This window comes from Nansenia antarctica (assembly GCF_963989245.1).
Source record: "Nansenia antarctica genome assembly, chromosome: 8".
NCBI classification, from domain to species: Eukaryota; Metazoa; Chordata; class Actinopteri; order Argentiniformes; family Microstomatidae; genus Nansenia; species Nansenia antarctica.
Genome location: NC_137678.1, coordinates 22,347,350 through 22,364,465, shown reverse-complemented (window position 1 = coordinate 22,364,465; position 17,116 = coordinate 22,347,350). Strand labels below are relative to the sequence as shown.

The 17,116-nt window shown below is 47.0% G+C and overlaps 2 protein-coding genes across 2 annotated transcripts in view; both read left to right on the top strand.

The window, feature by feature from the left end:
- The first annotated feature begins 3,176 nt into the window (after window positions 1–3,176).
- LOC308163248 (F-box only protein 7-like) lies at window positions 3,177–10,135 on the top strand. Its single transcript, XM_080537430.1, has 10 exons — window positions 3,177–3,327; window positions 3,724–3,843; window positions 4,108–4,363; window positions 5,785–6,036; window positions 6,652–6,796; window positions 6,905–6,988; window positions 7,111–7,206; window positions 7,660–7,836; window positions 9,313–9,356; window positions 9,550–10,135. The coding sequence occupies exons 2-10, from the start codon at window positions 3,725–3,727 to the stop codon at window positions 9,862–9,864; spliced, it is 1,488 nt and encodes a 495-aa protein (XP_080393556.1). The 5' UTR covers window positions 3,177–3,327; window position 3,724; the 3' UTR covers window positions 9,865–10,135.
- Window positions 10,136–12,328: 2,193 nt separating this feature from the next.
- The window catches only part of LOC308163411 (uncharacterized protein KIAA0930 homolog), a 60,054-nt gene continuing 55,266 nt past the window's right edge, over window positions 12,329–17,116 (top strand). Inside the window, exon 1 of the mRNA XM_080537596.1 lies at window positions 12,329–12,666. Coding sequence (XP_080393722.1) covers window positions 12,510–12,666 — 157 coding nt within the window. The 5' untranslated portion in view covers window positions 12,329–12,509. The remainder of the gene's footprint in view (window positions 12,667–17,116) is intronic.

The window sequence follows — 17,116 nt, the reverse complement described above, 5'->3', positions numbered from 1 at the left end:
AGTAGATTTGTATTAGAGATGACTGATTCTTAATAGGACTGGTTGTTAAAATCCCTAAATATTCAGCACAACAATTGAGTGGAGTTGGAGATGTCCTCTTGGGTGGAGTGGAATTTGGCAATGATCACGTGGTGCCACCAGTACGACACATCTTCAGTTGTGGTCCCCGACCTCATTGGGTGTTTCGGCCAGTTATCACAAGACACCCTCTGCCGAGGTTGGCCCACCACAGGCTGATCAGGCCTGGGTGTGTGTCGCACGGTGGCACCACGTGGTCATTTGGGAGCCCATGTTGGGTCCCTACGTTTCAGCCACAGCCAGTGACTGCTCCGTTCTGCTGCAGTGGACAGTTCTCTGATTGCCTTCCGTTGGGCCTGTCCTCTGATCCCTACTGCCCTCAGGAGCCTTGTGGTGGAGCTGGCTACAAAGCCTCTGCAGCCCACCTCCACTGGCCACACCTTCACGTTCCAGCCCCGCCCCTCTGCTTCGACTGCTAAGTTGGCATACCGCAGCCTCTTCCGTTCGAATGCCTCATCGATGGCCTCCTCCCATGGGACCGTCAGTTCTACGATGAAGACACGCCGGCAGGACTTGGACCAGAGGACTAGGTCTGGGCGCAGGTTGGTCGCTGCAATTTCGGGTGGGAAGGTGAGCCTCTGGCTGAGGTCTACCCGCATATATCCCAAATATAATAATAAACAGATATAATATTTCTGTATGTGGTCTCACTTTAGTGGTGTGTAAAATCACATGTAATTTCACAAGTATGTCTTCAACCAGTCCCTGTCCCAGGCCACCATCCCACCCTGTCTGAAAACCTCAACTATCATCCCAGTCCCGAAGAAAAGCACGGTGAGCTGCCTAAACGACTACCGCCCGGTGGCACTCACACCAATCATCATGAAGTGCTTCGAGAAACTAGTCCGGGCCCACATAGTCACAAGCCTCCCGCCCAACCTGGATCCATACCAGTTCGCCTACAGAGCCCACAGGTCCACAGAGGACGCCATCGCGACGACTCTCCACTCCACTCTATCCCACCTGGAGAGGGGAAACAGCTACGCGAGACTGCTCTTTGTGGACTTCAGCTCTGCCTTCAACACCATCCTTCCAGACAGGCTAGTGACCAAACTACTAGACCTGGGACTATCACACTCTATATGTGCATGGATCAAGGACTTCCTGTCCGACCGCCCCCAGAGGGTGCGGGTGGGCTCCCACACCTCCACAGCCCTCAGACTCAGCACTGGGTCCCCCCAGGGCTGCGTGCTAAGCCCCATCCTCTACAACCTCTACACCTACGACTTCACCCCCGTCCACCCCAGCAACTCCATCGTAAAGTTTGCAGACGACACCACCGTGGTGGGCTGCATCTCGGGGGGGGACGAGGCGGCGTACAGGGATGAGGTAGAGCAGCTGAGCAAGCTGTGCAAGGTTAACAACCTGCTGCTGAACCAGTCAAAGACCCAGGAAATCATCGTGGACTTCAGGAGGAAAAAATCTGAGGTCCAGCCCCTGCTCATCGACGGAGGGAGCGTGGAGAGAGTCTCAACCCTCCGATTCCTGGGGGTGCACATACAGGATGACCTGTCCTGGAAGAACAACACAGCAGCCATCATCAAGAAGGCACAACAGCGGCTCTTCTTCCTGAGAGTCCTCAGGAAAGACCACATCAGACAGGAGATGCTGGTGGCCTTCTACCGCTGCGCAGTGGAGAGCATCCTCACCTACTGCATCTGCAACTGGTTCTCCAGCTGCACAGCCGCAGAGAGGAATGCGCTACAGAGAGTCGTGAGAACGGCCCAGAAGATCACCGGCGCCCCCCTCCCCTCTCTGGAAGAGCTGTACAACACACGCTGCCTCAGGAAGGCCTCCAAGATCTCCAGAGACCCATCCCACCCTGGGTACGAACACTTTGCTCGGCTGCCCTCGAACAGGCGGTACAGGACCATGTTCGCAAGGACAAACAGACTGAAGCTCAGCTTCTACCCCAGGGCCACCCAGGCCCTGAACACAGCAAAGACCTAGGTTCTGGGCCCTGGACAGTCTGGACGGATTGATGGCAGCTGCTGGATTGAAAATCAGGTGTAGTGCTGAGGCACAAATGTGTACATTTCAAGCCTGCAAACTGCGACACTTTAAATGAATGTGCAATAACACTATGTGCAATATGACAACCCTAGGGTACACAAGGTTGCAGAGAATAGGAAATGTTAGAATAGGTATAGCATAGCATAGAGTACAGCACAGTGTTTTATTTGTACAGTATAGTATAGTGGATAGTGTACATAGCCTTTATTTATGTAAACCAGCTCCTTTCCCTTCTTGTTTTTTTTTTCTTCTTTTTTTTCTTTCCTAGCACCAGGGGAGCCCCCCCCTCCCAAATTTCGTTGTTTGGTACCTGTACTATATCAATGACAATAAAGACCATTCATTCATTCATTCATTCATGTAAATTGTGATAACTTGAATAATAATAATAATGCAAACATTGCAGCTCAAAGTGCTTTAATCATTATATAATCATTATTTAATTATTTAGTCATTTAAAGGCAATATTAAAAAGATGGGGTTTTAGTCTTGACTTGAACATTATTTGCTGAGGTTGCATCCCTAATGTAAACTGGCTGCATTCCACAATGTGGGTGCATAACATGAAAATGCAGCCTCACCAAATCTCATACAATTCTTTTGTATGTGATGATCAACATTTTACATTTACATATACATTAAATCTGTCGTTATTTCAGCAAACATACGAGAAAATATTGTGATATAATGTGAATATCGCATTCATCGCTTTTATTTTGAAGTCGCGAAAACGAAACCGGACGTTGTTTGTCATTGAAGCTCACGGAACAGATCTTTTCTGCAAAAGACACGCAACTACGGAATGCCAGAAGGATGACAAACAAAAAAAACGCGAAGTGTTTCTCATGACGCAGTGGAGATGTTTTTGAATCGTTTTAATTTTGCCCGTAAAATTGATAGGGATTTTTTAAATATATATATTCTACCACGCTAGCGTGCGCCCAACGTGTCAAGTTGTCCTAATGGGATATTTGAAACAATTTGTGCAAAACTTGTTTAGGTCTCTCCTAGTGTCCGTAGCAACGACATGACAGGTCAGAACTCATCGCTTTCCGTAGTTGAAGTCAGACTTTTGACAACAGCATTGAAGTGTCTGTAGTCTCCTGTCAAAGCCTGTCCTAGATTCATTTCTCATTGCAAGAACCTGATGTTTTCACTTTCAAATCAGCCCGCCTTGGTTAACATGTTATGCATTGTGTGAAGTGACGACGTAAAGCTATCTTGCGACAACTCAAAGTAAGTGCTAAGCTCTCTCGCTTGTCTAGTTAGCCAGCTATAGTTACCCTTGTTGGTTGGCTAGGAAAGGAAAACGAAACTCATAGCTGTTGCAGTGAATACGTGATCTGGCTTTGCTCCACGTCTGTACCCAGCTTCTGTTCAAACTCTAGACCACTTTGCTCCATCATGGAGGTCCTGATACATGCTGTTTACCCATACCGTGTGTCCATGTGAGGCTAGCATCTGTTACATGACCCAACCTCCACCTCATATAATACATTGGGCTTGTCTCTTTTGATAGCCTGTAGGCTATAGATGTTCAGGTTTTACGACCCAGAGAGGCAGATGACCCTTCCTCGGTCTGAATAGTATTTAATTGAATTTAAACATTGTTGATCTGTTCTTCCTCCCAAGCATGAAGCTGCGTGTGAAAATCAACAAGTGGACCACTCGTGTGGAACTGGATGGAGAGCCCTCTCTGACCGAGCTAAACCTCCATGTGAAGGAGATCCTTATTCCATGTTACGGACTAAGGTTTGACACCTGCAACCTTATTGTAATGAATTAGTAACGGTATCAATCAGATACAGTTTGAGATCAATCATAATTCCCTCCCATGCATGACAATGAGCCCATCCGCCTATTCCCACCTCCACCAGCCTCTAGCTAAATATATGTTCAAAGACTTCACAATACACTGATCAATAAATGTGCAATAGGTTTATAAGATTACCCAATTACTCACCAGGTATGTCGCCTATTTCTGTGACTCAAACCAGACACTTTTGTCACCTACAGCCCAGACACAGAGTTCACACTGTCCCTGAATGGCAGAGAGCCTCTATCTGATGACGGCCAGACGCTCTCCTCTTGCGGCATCGTCTCCGGGGACTTAATCTGTGTGATCCTGGACCTGCCTCGGTCTGTGACTGTGACTGCAGCTGTGCCCTCAGCTTCACCATCACCATCACCTGCCTCCCAGGCAGCCAGCAGCAGCAGCAGCGCTGCAGCTCAACAGAGGACGCAGCCGAGCCAGGCCATGCAGTCCAAGCAGGTGAGTAGCACCGTAACCACAAACATCATCTGGCTTTCCTTTCCCCCATCTTTCCCATCTGAATAGAAAGAGCGAAAGTACCGGTAATAGCCTAACCAACATAGACACTATAGCGAAGTTCTCTAAATAGGCCTAAATGGCGAATTTCTCTGAAATGTTGTATGTTGAAATAATGACCTCATGGTCAGATGGGAAGAAATGTGTCGGTGCTATATGATCAAAGGAACGGGGCCAGAGGAAGTTAATCATTTAGCCTACACATGTAGGTGGTCATATGAGGAGTGGTCAACATGTGAGTGTGGTCAATATTCTTATGTGAGGAGTGGCGCCTTATGGCCTAAGATTATTGGTGCTATGTGACCATATGAGAAGTGGTCAATATTCTTGTATAGTCATGGAACTGTATAAAAGCTGTGGTCTTGTTCTAGTGTTGCTCCGCGGACCAGCTCGGCTTTTGTTGTTTGCAATAAAGGTCTATGGGGTGCTTAGGTGGTGTAACGCGTTAAGTGTTGACCATGTAACCGCAGGGTTCCCGGTTTGATTCCGGCCATATCCTGCATGTCATCCCTTCTCTCTCTCACCCATCCTTCCTGTCAAAAATCTCTACTGTATCTATCAATAAAAAAAAAAAATATGAGTGGGACTGCCCCACTCAGAAAAAATAACTTTAAAAAAAAAAAGAGAAAAAGGTGTTGTTGTGGAAAAAACCAAAGGCACCGGTCTTAGTCGTTTTATTTCAAAGTGTCTTAGTGAAGTTTTCCACAACAACACAACACGCTACCAGACAACTCTGGCCTAGCCTATATCTGGAGTTTTGGTTCATCAATTAGGTAATCATCAATCCTGGTCCTGGAGGTTGTACAGGTTTTTCTTCCAGTCAGCTAATGCAGATAACTAAACAGTTCTCTACAGACAGGGGTTGGAGTGGAGGACGATATTAAGGAATGTTATTATATTCAAGAGCTCGACAAAACTATGAAAAAAAACAAAAAATGTCAGTTTGATGAATAGGACTTGCTGTACTCTTTCACTTCTGTATTCTGTCTCTGACGCAGCGGAACAGAATGACAAAGGCAGGCAGAGGCCGTTTCTTGCCTTTGATGCACTTGAGTTGTTGACACCCTGTGGCTACACACTCAAGAGTTCTCATGGTGAAATTGAAAACACTGATCACGTCTTCAAGCCCAGTCAGCTGTATGACTGCAGATGGCCTTGACTGCAGGACAGGGATGTGGGTGTTTTAGGGAAAAGTGCTGAGTCATTTCTCTGCCTACACTGGGTCCATACAGAGAGCCATTTTTTTTGTAGAATAGTTACCCTGATAGATTAGTTATCTAACTTTAATTATTCCTTATATCACAGTTAAGATAAATTGTGACCGTAGTGACTTTTGGTGTTTGTATTTACCCTGTAACACTCAGCTTAGTGCAAGCAGCAGCAGCCAGGGAGCCTGCATGGAGGCAAGGCCTAAACAGGAAGAAGGCGCAGAGGAGGAACAGGAAGCAGAGGCGGGTCCCTTCGACTGGGAGCCAATGATGTGTGACGAGGTACAGGAGGGGAAGGTACCCCTCTCTCTGGAGCTGCTGCACCACGGGGCCCACAGCAGGAGCCCCTGTGACTCCCTCATGGTGGCAGTGCACCTCCTCATGCTGGAGACGGGGTTCCTCCCTCAGGTAAGGATCCAGAGGAGACTGGTGTTTGGTCCCTTACGCCTGGGCCACACCGGATACCTCTACCTCAGCAGCGCGTGTCTGTCATTTCGGCGCCCATGTTCACAGGTTAGAGCAGTCACACAGCCCGTTTGAGCCGCGTGTCTCGCTGTGTGGCTGCCCTAACCTGTTAACATGGGCGCTGAAAATGAAACACACGCGCTGCTGAGGTAGAGGTATCCGGTGTGGTCCAAGCATTATACTGGCGGTAAAACAGTGACTAATGGGTTAGAACTGCTGCAAAGTTGTAAGTTGAATTCTACCAATTATTTTGCATTTGAACAGACATGTCTTGCAAGACATTGCGTCACCTTGGAGAATGTATGGTGGGGGATTATATAATATAAATTATATAAGTATTCAACACATCAACCATTTTTTAAATTCAACATATTTCCATTGCTGCTATTCATGGAAATTATTTGACGTTGCAAGAAATTATTTCACTTTTTAATTTTTTTATTTTATGTGTTGAATACTGTTTCCCCCACTGTATATGTCGCCACAAAATGTTGATGTGTGTGTGTGTGTCTGTGTGTCTGTGTGTGTGTGTGTGTGTGTGTGTGTGTGTGTGTGTAGGGTTCAGAGGTTGGGCCTGGTGAGATGCCCAGCGGGTGGCAGGGGGCCGGGGGCATGTACAGGCTGCATTACGCCCACCCCCTCTGTGAGAACAGCCTCGTCATGGTCCTGGGCGTCACCATGGGGCCCGTGCTCGTCATGAACGGTGAGTCACACAAGTTTCTTTTTCCAAGTGACAGATAATCGTTGGAACGGGTCGTTCTTTTTACCCTCTCGATGTGAATAACTGTCACGCCTCCTCCCACTCCTCTAGCCACCCTGAAGATTGATGAGAATGTGAGCACCGTGCTTAAGCTGTCGCTGAAGCCCTCCTGCTATGTGACGAAGGACTGGGCTGGTGAGTGTCTCTGGGCCTGTAGTCCCAGGTAGGTATATTGATGGTCGGTTAGCGTAACGGCCCTTTTTTTTTTTTAATTGTCACGTGTGTTTGTTTTTTTGCTCTGTTTCCACCGCTTGCAGGAGAAAGCGCAGCCGGCATCTACAAAGACCTGAGGAAGCTGTCTCGGGTTTTCAAAGACCAATTAGTCTACCCTTTGATCGCTGCAGCCAGAGACGGTACGGTTATCCGAATGCAGGGTTCCCACGGCTCCTTGAAATCCTTGAAAGTCAGAATTTCGGAAAAAGAAATCAAGGTCTTAAAAGTTTTAGAAAATAGACGTGGGTCTATGGGTCCTCTCTCTCTCTCTCTCTCTCTCTCTCTCTCTCTCTCTCTCTCTCTCTCTCTCTAAAAAAATGATATATTCAAAAATGTTTTACTTAGCTCGTCAACTAGTTCTGTCTCAAACTATGACGTGTTGGGTCCTTGAATTTGAGGGAATTGAGTCTTGAATGTCCTTGAAAGGTGTTTGAAAGGTGCTTGAAAGGTGCTTGAATTTGATGTTTCAGAAGGTGTGGGAACCCTGCAAATGCCTTTTTTGAGTGTATGCTGATCTTTTAACGGCATATATGCCATGTCCTGTTCTCTATGAGAGAGCTGACTCACTGTCTCCCCCTGGTGGCGGCGAACAGCCGTGGCGCTGCCGCCGGTGTTTGGCCTGGTCGTCTTGCCCCCCGAGCTCCTCCTGCGGGTCCTGAGGCTGCTGGACGTGCACTCGCTGGTGGCCCTGTCTTCCGTCAACAGAGACCTCCACGTCGCCACCGCCGACTCCACCCTGTGGAGACACCTGTACCGCCGCGAGTTCTGGGGTAGGAGGCGCCTCGCGTGACCGTCACCACCAGAGAGCTCCTCGGGGAGGTCATGTTGGGAACCATCCAAAGCACAGACACAGTTGAACCACCCCCCCCACCCCCATCATATCTATGCCTTTTAAAGGCTGCTGTTTTAGACCTCCGGGGGAAGCAGATAGACATAATTCTAAATGTCAGACCCTTGTCTTAGAGCCATGTGCCCAATAAGCAGTGGTGTAGTCTACGTGATACGCAGGACTACGCCGTATACCCACTAGGAAAGGCCAAGGATTTGCGTATACCCACTTAAAAATGCGTGAGGATACGTAACGGCGTTTTGTGACAGAACTGTCACACTTTTATTCATAAAATTCACCCCGTCTGTGTTACGAAGCACTTACTTCGAACTTTCGATGTTTGTTATCGCATAACCAGCCGTTCAGAATGCTCTCAGTATTTCCCCTACAATTGCCTTGGGGTGGGCGGGCCAGACCTAACTCCTCACGTTTTAGCGCGAGTGTGCGCGTGCGCGTGCGACGCGAGAGAGTTTTTGCAGGGTGAAAGCTCTGCAGAAGAAAGTAAGCAAGTTGAAACGTTAGCAAATATAGTACTGTGTTCTGACAGAGAAAGTTGGTTCAAATTAGTCGTTATTATTGTGACTAGAAAGTGTCTGATTATAGTTTCATGGTGTGAATAATAGTGTCAAAGAACTAGCAAGCTAGCTAGCTAGCTCAGAGGTGATTAGATGAGCTAAGGCCCTTGCACACATGCCAGCTAAAGAGCTAACTGGATGCACTTCATTATTTTACTTAAAGTAGATATACAATCTTTCTTATTCTGCTAGAATTGGGCTTTATGGTAATACCATAATGGTATATTTACAGTACATGGACAGTGGATTGAAGCATTGGAACAAACCCTCACTCATTGGAAATGTCTGTTTTTTGTAGTTGGACATACGATTCTCTTTCTGGTGAGAGAGTAAGTAAAGACAGTATCTGACTGCATTGCCCACAGCAACCCAATATTCAATTAGAATGATGTTATGATTTGATATGAATTCAATGTATACCTCTTATTAAATTATAAATACTCTGGTTGTTATATTTGCCTTTTGGTTGACAGCAAAAGAGGGAGAGAGGAGGATAGAGAGGGAGAGAATGAGAGAGAGCAGGATGGTGTCGGCACATCTCCTGTTTCTGTAGCGTGAGGCAGCTTGATGTACAAGTACAGTCCATGCCACCCCCCCCAAGGCAGCAAACACTGGTGTAGATGCATACTGTATGCGTAAGTGAGTGTGGTGGTGCTTATGGGGTGTCGCTACGGGACAGGTGTCGCTCTGACTGGGAGGGCAAAATCACAGTATACCCACTAGAAAAAACTAGACTACACCACTGCCAATAAGATACAGTATATTTGTTATTGTAGAATAGAGTGAGCATGAGTCGTGGTTTTAGCGATGAAGTCTGATTTTTACTGTCGCTAATCTTTCAGGCCGTCAGGATTCCAGCAGACCCAGAGACACCAACTGGAAAGAAGTGAGTATTGTATACATGTATTGTCATTGTTTGCTATTAAAGCCTCTTGAAGAAGCGTTGAAGCGTTAAACCCCATCCCCCACCCCCAAGTTGCCCATCATAAGAGCTACTGTTGGACAGAGATGCAAAGGATAATGCCAAGTGACGTCAATGTGATTTTCTTTGATCTACCCCTCCCTCCCCAACCCTATAGTTTTACAAGAGGAAATACAAGTGGCGAAGACAGTATTCCGCTCCCGGCACCCCGCCCCATCTCAATCCTTTCATCCTCCGTGACCCGACATGTATGAGGCCTATCCCCGTCCCTCTCGCCCCCCCCGGGATCATCGGCGGAGAGTATGACCAAAGACCTGGGCTCATCCATCCTTTCTTGAGGCCACGCTACGATCCCATTGGCCCTCTCCCAGGTCACGACCCCGTGGGTAACCCCCTGGGTGGCCTCTTCGGACGACGGGGGATGAGACCGGCGGGAAACCGGCCGTCAGATATCCGGCGCGGTTTCATCTGAGTCCTGAGAGCGGTGTGTCCATGATGTCCATGATGTATCCATCACACAGAACGGATTAATGGAATAAAACAAGGTTGTGAAAGACATTCCTTTACCTAGCTGATGAGTCAATGCTTACGCTCTTGTTTTAGCTTTACTACTGACCACCAACAACAACAACAACAACCATCTTGCTTATTATCCCTCTGAAATGTACCAGATTGTTTTGAAGTGTAACGTTCACACTTTTTTGATTTGTTGGTTTGCAAAAATAAAAATAACTGATTCCGAATGAACTCGTGTGCCATGAATAACCGAACCTGGGTCAAAATAAATCCTAAATCCAATGCACCTAAAGTAATTGAATGAAAACAAATACTGTTGTGACACCTGCCTGCTGTCCCTCATTTGACCTCATGGGGGGTGACTGTCTCACTTGTGTCGCAAGTGACGAGGAGACGTGAGCCTGGAGGGTTGGTGTGACAATTTATGGCTCACCATCACTTGTGGGAGGACACATTTTGTAGAGTACTTAATTTCTCTGACAAAAGCTTTTAATAAAATGAAAATGGCTTATTGACTGATTGGGCTATGTTTAATATTTAGCTCACACTCAACTCACTGACTAAAAACTGAGTAAGAAATACCTGTCAGGGATTATGGGGAGAGGTGCTGTTCCACTGTCAGGAACGGTATATATCAGTGGTCTGGAATGCATTTCTGCCCCTGTGCAAATGTAAAGGTGGTAAATAATGACCACAGGGATGGTGACATCCTTGATTGTGGGTTTTACATGTGTACGTGTTTGGGCTGGTGGAGGTAGAAATCGGAGGACGGGATCATTGTAATGCATGGAATAGAATGGATCCCCATGCATTACAATGAGTGTTCCAATTTCTACCTCCTTTTATACTTTCATAGAGGTTCTGCTTAGTGGTATCCGTATGATACCAGTTTCGGGAGCAGAAGTGAGGGAGGTCTTGTTTAAAAGGATGTTCAAGCTTTTGCATACCAGTACATAGCCATAATATCCTTTTTATGTGTGTATTATGATCTTTTCAGTTTGTAAAGCGTCTTTGAGTGTCTAGAAAAGCGCTATATAAATCTAATGTATTCTTATTCTTATTATTTGTATATAAGAGACTAGTAGGACACATTCTAGACAGTTGGTCTCTGATTCTCTAAAATAGGCCTATGGATTGGCTCCCATTGTGAGAGAAATCGCTGCTGGTGTGAGCCTATTTCATTACGGTCTGTAAATGACATCATCCTTTTCCTTTGCAACAGTGACATCAGAGGGCTTTACACGATTGGCTAGTTTCCCCGTGGCTGTTGGCGACAGATCCAATGGCTTAACCCACGCTGATATGTGACAAGCGGGAAAGTTGCAGCGGTCTGATCACCTGCGTTCGTTCTAATCTTATCCCGAGATTTTAGTGAATTTCCTTCTAATACTGTCGGCTTTTAGGTCATGATAAAAGCGCTTAATTGATGGGTAGGTAGGCTATGCGTGGAGAATAGAGGATACAATCTCGACGTGAGCATGTCAAACTAAATTGGATGACAGTACAAAGACTACTGACATTAATTAGCCAATTATTAAATAATGAGCACTGATACACATTTTATTTCAATTGACAGCTGGCTTGTATGGAGAGAAAAAAAAACACATCAATAAATAATTGTATTGCATAACCAGGTTTTACTCAAGCGGCAGAGATAGATGGAAAAACATGATTGAATGTAGGCCATTACAACTCGATGGACTGAGTGTGATGGAGGGCAATTCCCCGTACATGTATCAGGAGCGAATGCGCAGAGGTCCATTTCATTTGTTACATTATTTCCACATCTACACTCGCTCAAGTGAGCAACAATGTACCGTGTACGTTTGAGGTGAGTGACGGAATGTGGACGGCCTGTGGAGCCGGAGGTAGAGCCGGCGTCTAATGATCGCAAGGTTGGCAGGTTGGCGGTTCGAATCCCGGCTGGCCACACGTCGAAGTGTCCTTGGGCAAGACACTGAACCCCAAATTGCTCCCAAAAGGCAGGCCTGTAGCTTGCCTCCGTTGGTGTGTGAATGTGAATGTGAATGGGTGAATGAGAGTCCATTAAATGATTAATTTAATTAATTAACTTTTCGGACATGTTAAGTAAATAGTGTTTTTTGTTGTTTTTTGTTGTTATAACTATTTCTTTTTTCACATGTTCGAAATAAAGCTTTCATTCATTCATTCATTCATTCATTAAAGCTCATTGGAATAAGGCGCTATAATAAGTCAGTCCGTTTTACGGAATGAGAAGACGAAAGAGGCGCACTGTCCCTTTAAATCGCGTCTGTTGTTCTGCGTTACAGGAAGTGTGAGGGGTGTTCCCGTCGCAATCCCAGACGGAAGTCTCCCGTTTGTCTCACACACACACACACACACACACACACACAGCGGCTTTAGCGTTTTTCTTCTACAGAGTGACAAGAGGAGGACAAGTGGTGCTGGTGTTGGATTTGTTTTTGGGGAAATAAATCCGGATTATCCCTTCGCTCTAGGGGGGTCCTCCTCCTCCTCTTCGGTGGTCCCTATCCCCCCCCCCCCCCATCGCAGTTCTCTTTTCTCCCCCCCTCGGGTGAGTTCGCCGTCGCGGAGGACTGTCATGAGCCCAGTTCGGGGATGGCATCCTCTCCGAGTGTGTGTCAGCCTGTCGGGAGTCCAGCGGAGGAGGAGGAGGACGACACCGGCGAACTGGACCGGTCTCTCCAGCAGATGCTGAAGGCGATCGCCGACGAGAGGAACCGCCTCAACGTCAGACAAGAAACGAGTGGAATCGGTGAGTGTGTGTCCCCCACTTTGTTAGGGAGGCCCCCCTGGGCTGTGTCCTAGGACTGTCTGGCAACACTCATCATAACTCGTATGGGTTTTCTTCATTTCCGTTTCTCCTGAATTCATCACGAGATCAAGTCTCCGTATAATAAAGACAACTTGTGAGCTTAGAATGATAAGGTTCTATCTCCGTTTAGGGTAGTTCAGAGATATTGAGCGTCAAAGTTTTTACATTCCATTATGTTTTGTGAGATGGAACCTTTGTATTTTCTGAATTACTAACTAAAAAATGTCAACATTTTAAAAATAACACCACACAGGCATTAATAAACACCTAATGGATCAGATTATGTAAAAAACTCAATTTTGACAAAAATGGAGATAGAACCTTATAATTCTAACGTCACGAACTCTAAAGACATCCCACATAACAGGTCTTCGGCGAGGTGAGACATTGAACGAAAGGCTTTTTTTTTTTTTTTTGTTACCAATTAGAACACGAAGTCTTTAGTCTAATTTGTGCAACAAATGAATGCAGTCAGGCTCGACTCCCTTGATAAATAGTACAGTGCCCGTCCCTGTGACTGAACACATGGCCAGCCTACAGCCCCACGGCCGCTGTCCACATGGCATAATACCCTACTTTATTTCATGAGCTGAATGCATGAATCCCTGAATCTAACTTGAAGGGACTCTGAGCTGTAGTGTAACACGTTATTAAACCGATCAACGAGAATGTCAGCTCACCACTTCGCATCTAGACTGTGATGGAGACCCCCCCCCCCCCCAACTTGCCCATGTCCCTCTCTAAGCATCCCAAGTACAGGTGGTCTATTGTCTGTGTGTTCTAGATCTCAAAGAGCCAGTGTGAGTGTATAGGTAACCTACAGCTTTATTCCCCCGGCCCCCTCCCCCCACCATCAAAAGTATTCCTTTATTATTAGAATTGCATCCCATTTTGGACCAGGTGTGCTCATCCGCTAAAAGGGAAATTATCACATGAAGGGCATTTGTGATGAAATCCGACAAGGTTGTGTCCAAAGCTCGCTGAGCTGACCCATGAATAAAAGATCAATGCAACTGCAAAGTGGAAGCGGTGAACGAGCGTCTGCCATGGAAACGGGGCCAAAACATCCTTGCAAAAAAGGTCATTTGTAGGGAACAGCATTTGATGTGGAGGCTTCATGAATATAACTCTCTTACCACTCGCTCCATTTAGACTCGCTCTGAGAATGGGTGTTCTGTATAGAGTAGTATTACTATACAGTAGTATTTACTGTTTATAAAGCTGTCACTGGCACAGCACCAGAATATCCGAAATACCTTTTGCTCGCATATCAGCCCAAAAGCTCTCAGGTCTTCTGACGGACACTGGTTTTCTCTGTGTACCACATGTACAAAAGAAGAGATTTGGTGAGGCTGAGTTCTCATTTTATGCATCAAAATTGTGGAATGCACTGCCAGTTTACATTAGGGATGCAACCTCAGCAAATATGTTCGTCAAGACTAAAAACCCAATCTTTTTAATATTGCCTTTAAATGACTAAATTATTAAATTAGGATTATTGAATGATTGGAGCACTTTGAGCTGCAACGTTTGCAGGAAAAGCGCTATACAAATAAAAGTTATTATTATTATATACAGTGTATATATATATATATATATACTAGTAAATGTTGGCCAGTGTGTATCAAGCTTGTTCTATGACCGTTGTGCCGATGTTGGTTTAGGCCTTGTTTGTTTGTGAGGAGGAGGAGGAGGTTTCTATTGTTCTCCTATTGAAATCAATACGGCGCTGTTCCCAGAGAATGACATCAGTGGAGTAGCCTACATGGGGGAGCGCTCCATTGAATGTCAGATTACCTCAGTGGGTCTTTCTCTATTCCGGTATTCGGTATTCCTCTGGTCTATTGTCGCTGAAGGGGTCTTTCACTTGTAACAACAACTGTGACAGCTCTCTCTCTCTCTCTCCTGGCCTCGGCTTTCCAAAGGTTATCAAAGAGTTCTCTTTAAGGCTAGGCCTTATCGCATGCAGTAGCCTAATGGGAGAGTTGTTCGAGTTGTAAAACCACTGTCGTATGTTGCTGATTACCTTTTTAAAGCAGTCTCTTGACTGAAGACATGAATTCAATCAAATCTGATATGCTGTATTGTTGTTTTTACGACCTATTCCCTATGCTCACACACCTGGCTGTCACCCCCGCCCCCAAGTCCCTACATCCCTATCAGAGGCAAAAAAAAAGGGCATCCATGCATCATAGCAATCCCTCCTGGTTACTGTGCCACTTCAGAGTGTGGCCTTGAACTGTGGCGAGTCCAGTCACCCTCCGGCTGTGATTGGGTCTGCGGTGCTGCCTACCTCTCACTGCAGGGCGACGTGGCCTCCTGACTCCTCTGTTAGAACAGGGCCTGCGTGCGGTGTTTTAATGAGTGCTGCTGGTGTTCAGGTCATGAGGTACTGCGTTATCTCTCTGTCCTCTCTCTCTGTCCTCTCTCTCTCTCTCTCTCTCTCTCTGTCCTCTCTCTCTGTCCTCTCTCTATCTGTCCTCCCTCTCTCTCTCTCTGTCTCTCTCTCTCTCTAGCTGTCTGTCCTCACTCTCTCTCTCTCTCTGTCCTCGCTCTCTGTCCTCTCTCTGTCCTCTAGCTGTCTGTCCTCTCACTCTCTCTCTCCTCTCACACACTCTCTCTCTCTGTCCTCTCTCTCTCTGTCCTCTAGCTGTCTGCCCTCTCACTCTCTCTCTCCTCTCACACACTCTCTCTCTCTCTCCTCTCTCTGTCCTCTCACACACACTCTCTCTCTCCTCTCTCTCTGTCCTCTCTCTCTCTGTCCTCTCACTCTCTCTCCTCTCTCTCTGTCCTCTCTCTCTCTCTCTCTCTCTCTCTCTCTCTCTCTCTCTCTCTCTCTCGCTCTCTCTCTCTCTCTCTCTCTCTCTCTCTCTCTCTCTCTCTCTCTCTCTCTCTCTCTCTCTCTGTCTTCTCTCTCTCTCTGCCCGCCCTTCAGTTCTCCCTCAGAAGGTGCAGTGACGTCTCTCCAGCACCACCAGGTGTTGAGTCAGTCCCTCTGTCTCAGCGTGTCATGTTCCCCTCGTTGGCAGTGACTCAGGGAGGGAGGGAGGGAGGGAGTCATGCAGCAGCCTCAGCCTTATGGGGCCTCACAGCGGAGGGCTTGAACCTACAGACTTAGTCAGGTGATGCTGTCACTATGGCAGAAGGAGGGCTTGAACCTATAGACTTAGTCAGGTGATGCTGTCACTATGGCAGAAGGTTTGCCGCCATTGGTGTGTGAATTGGTGTGTGAATGGGTGAATGAGAGGCCGTTGTAAAGCGCTTTGGAGCAGCAAAAAAGGCGCAATATAAGTGCAGTCCATTTTACCATTTAGTCAGGTGATGCTGTCACAATGGAGGACTTGAACCTACAGACCTAGTCAGGTGACACTGTCACTATGGCAGAAGGAGGGTTTGAACCCATAGACTTAGTCAGGTGATGCTGTCACAATGGCAATAAGATAATAATGTAATAAGATAGAAACAAAACGTTGTCATTACGTATTACGTACGCTTACAGGAACTATTGAGCTGAACTGCGGACATATTAGGAGTATGTACAGGGGCGGCAGTAGCCTAGTGGTTAGAGAGGCCTGCTAGCAATACGCGAAAGGTCGCTGGTTCGATCCCCGCTCTCAGGAGGGTGCTGCATGTGCCCTAGAGCAAGGCACTTAACCCCTAATTGCTCCAGGGGCGCCGACTATGGGTGTGACCCAGTGCCTAGAGCAAAAAATACGTGTAGGGTATTGCTATACATGAAACCTTACTCGGTGGTGTCAGGAAAATGCCATTTTATTCACCCGCTTTATGCCGAGTGCGTGCGTGCGCCGTGCGTTTTAGAGATTTCAGACCTTCGGTGGAAACAGATGGGTGGGCCTCCCCACTGCTGTCTCCTTCTGTCTGTAGAGATATGCCCCCCCTCTGAGAAAGGGCCTACAGCTACACACACACGCACACACACACGCACACACACACACACACACACACACACACAACAATTGTCCTCTGTTTTGTTTAGGCTTGTCTAGACTGTAAAGCCTTCGGGAGCGCACAGCGAACACTGTAGCCGCCATTGTGGAAGCGGTGTAAGTGGATGTCAGTCAGTCTTAGTAGTGGAAGTGACTGTGTCTCCTGCGGCTCAGGATGACGGGAGTAATCCCTGTGTCTCTGAGTCATCTCCTCCTCTCTGCCCCCACCCCCACCCCCCCCGCCCCCCCATGTTCACTCCTGTGTGGCACGTGTGTGTATGCGTGCCTCTGCGTGCATCGCGTGTGTGTCTCTGTGTGTCTGTGTGTGTCTATGTGCACGTGCATTGTGTGTGTGTCTGTGTGCGTGCCTCTGTGGGCATCGTGTGCGTGTCTGTGTGTGTGCATGTGCGTCTGTGTGTTGCCGTGTCTGTGTTAAGGCTCCT

Coding starts and splice junctions, on each gene's coding strand:
- LOC308163248 (XM_080537430.1), top strand. CDS start 3,725: ATGAAGCTGCGTGTGAAAATCAACAAGTGGACCACTCGTGTGGAACTG. Junction 6,797..6,904: donor GCCCGTGCTCGTCATGAACG/GTGAGTCACACA, acceptor CCACTCCTCTAG/CCACCCTGAAGATTGATGAG. Junction 7,837..9,312: donor GTACCGCCGCGAGTTCTGGG/GTAGGAGGCGCC, acceptor CTAATCTTTCAG/GCCGTCAGGATTCCAGCAGA.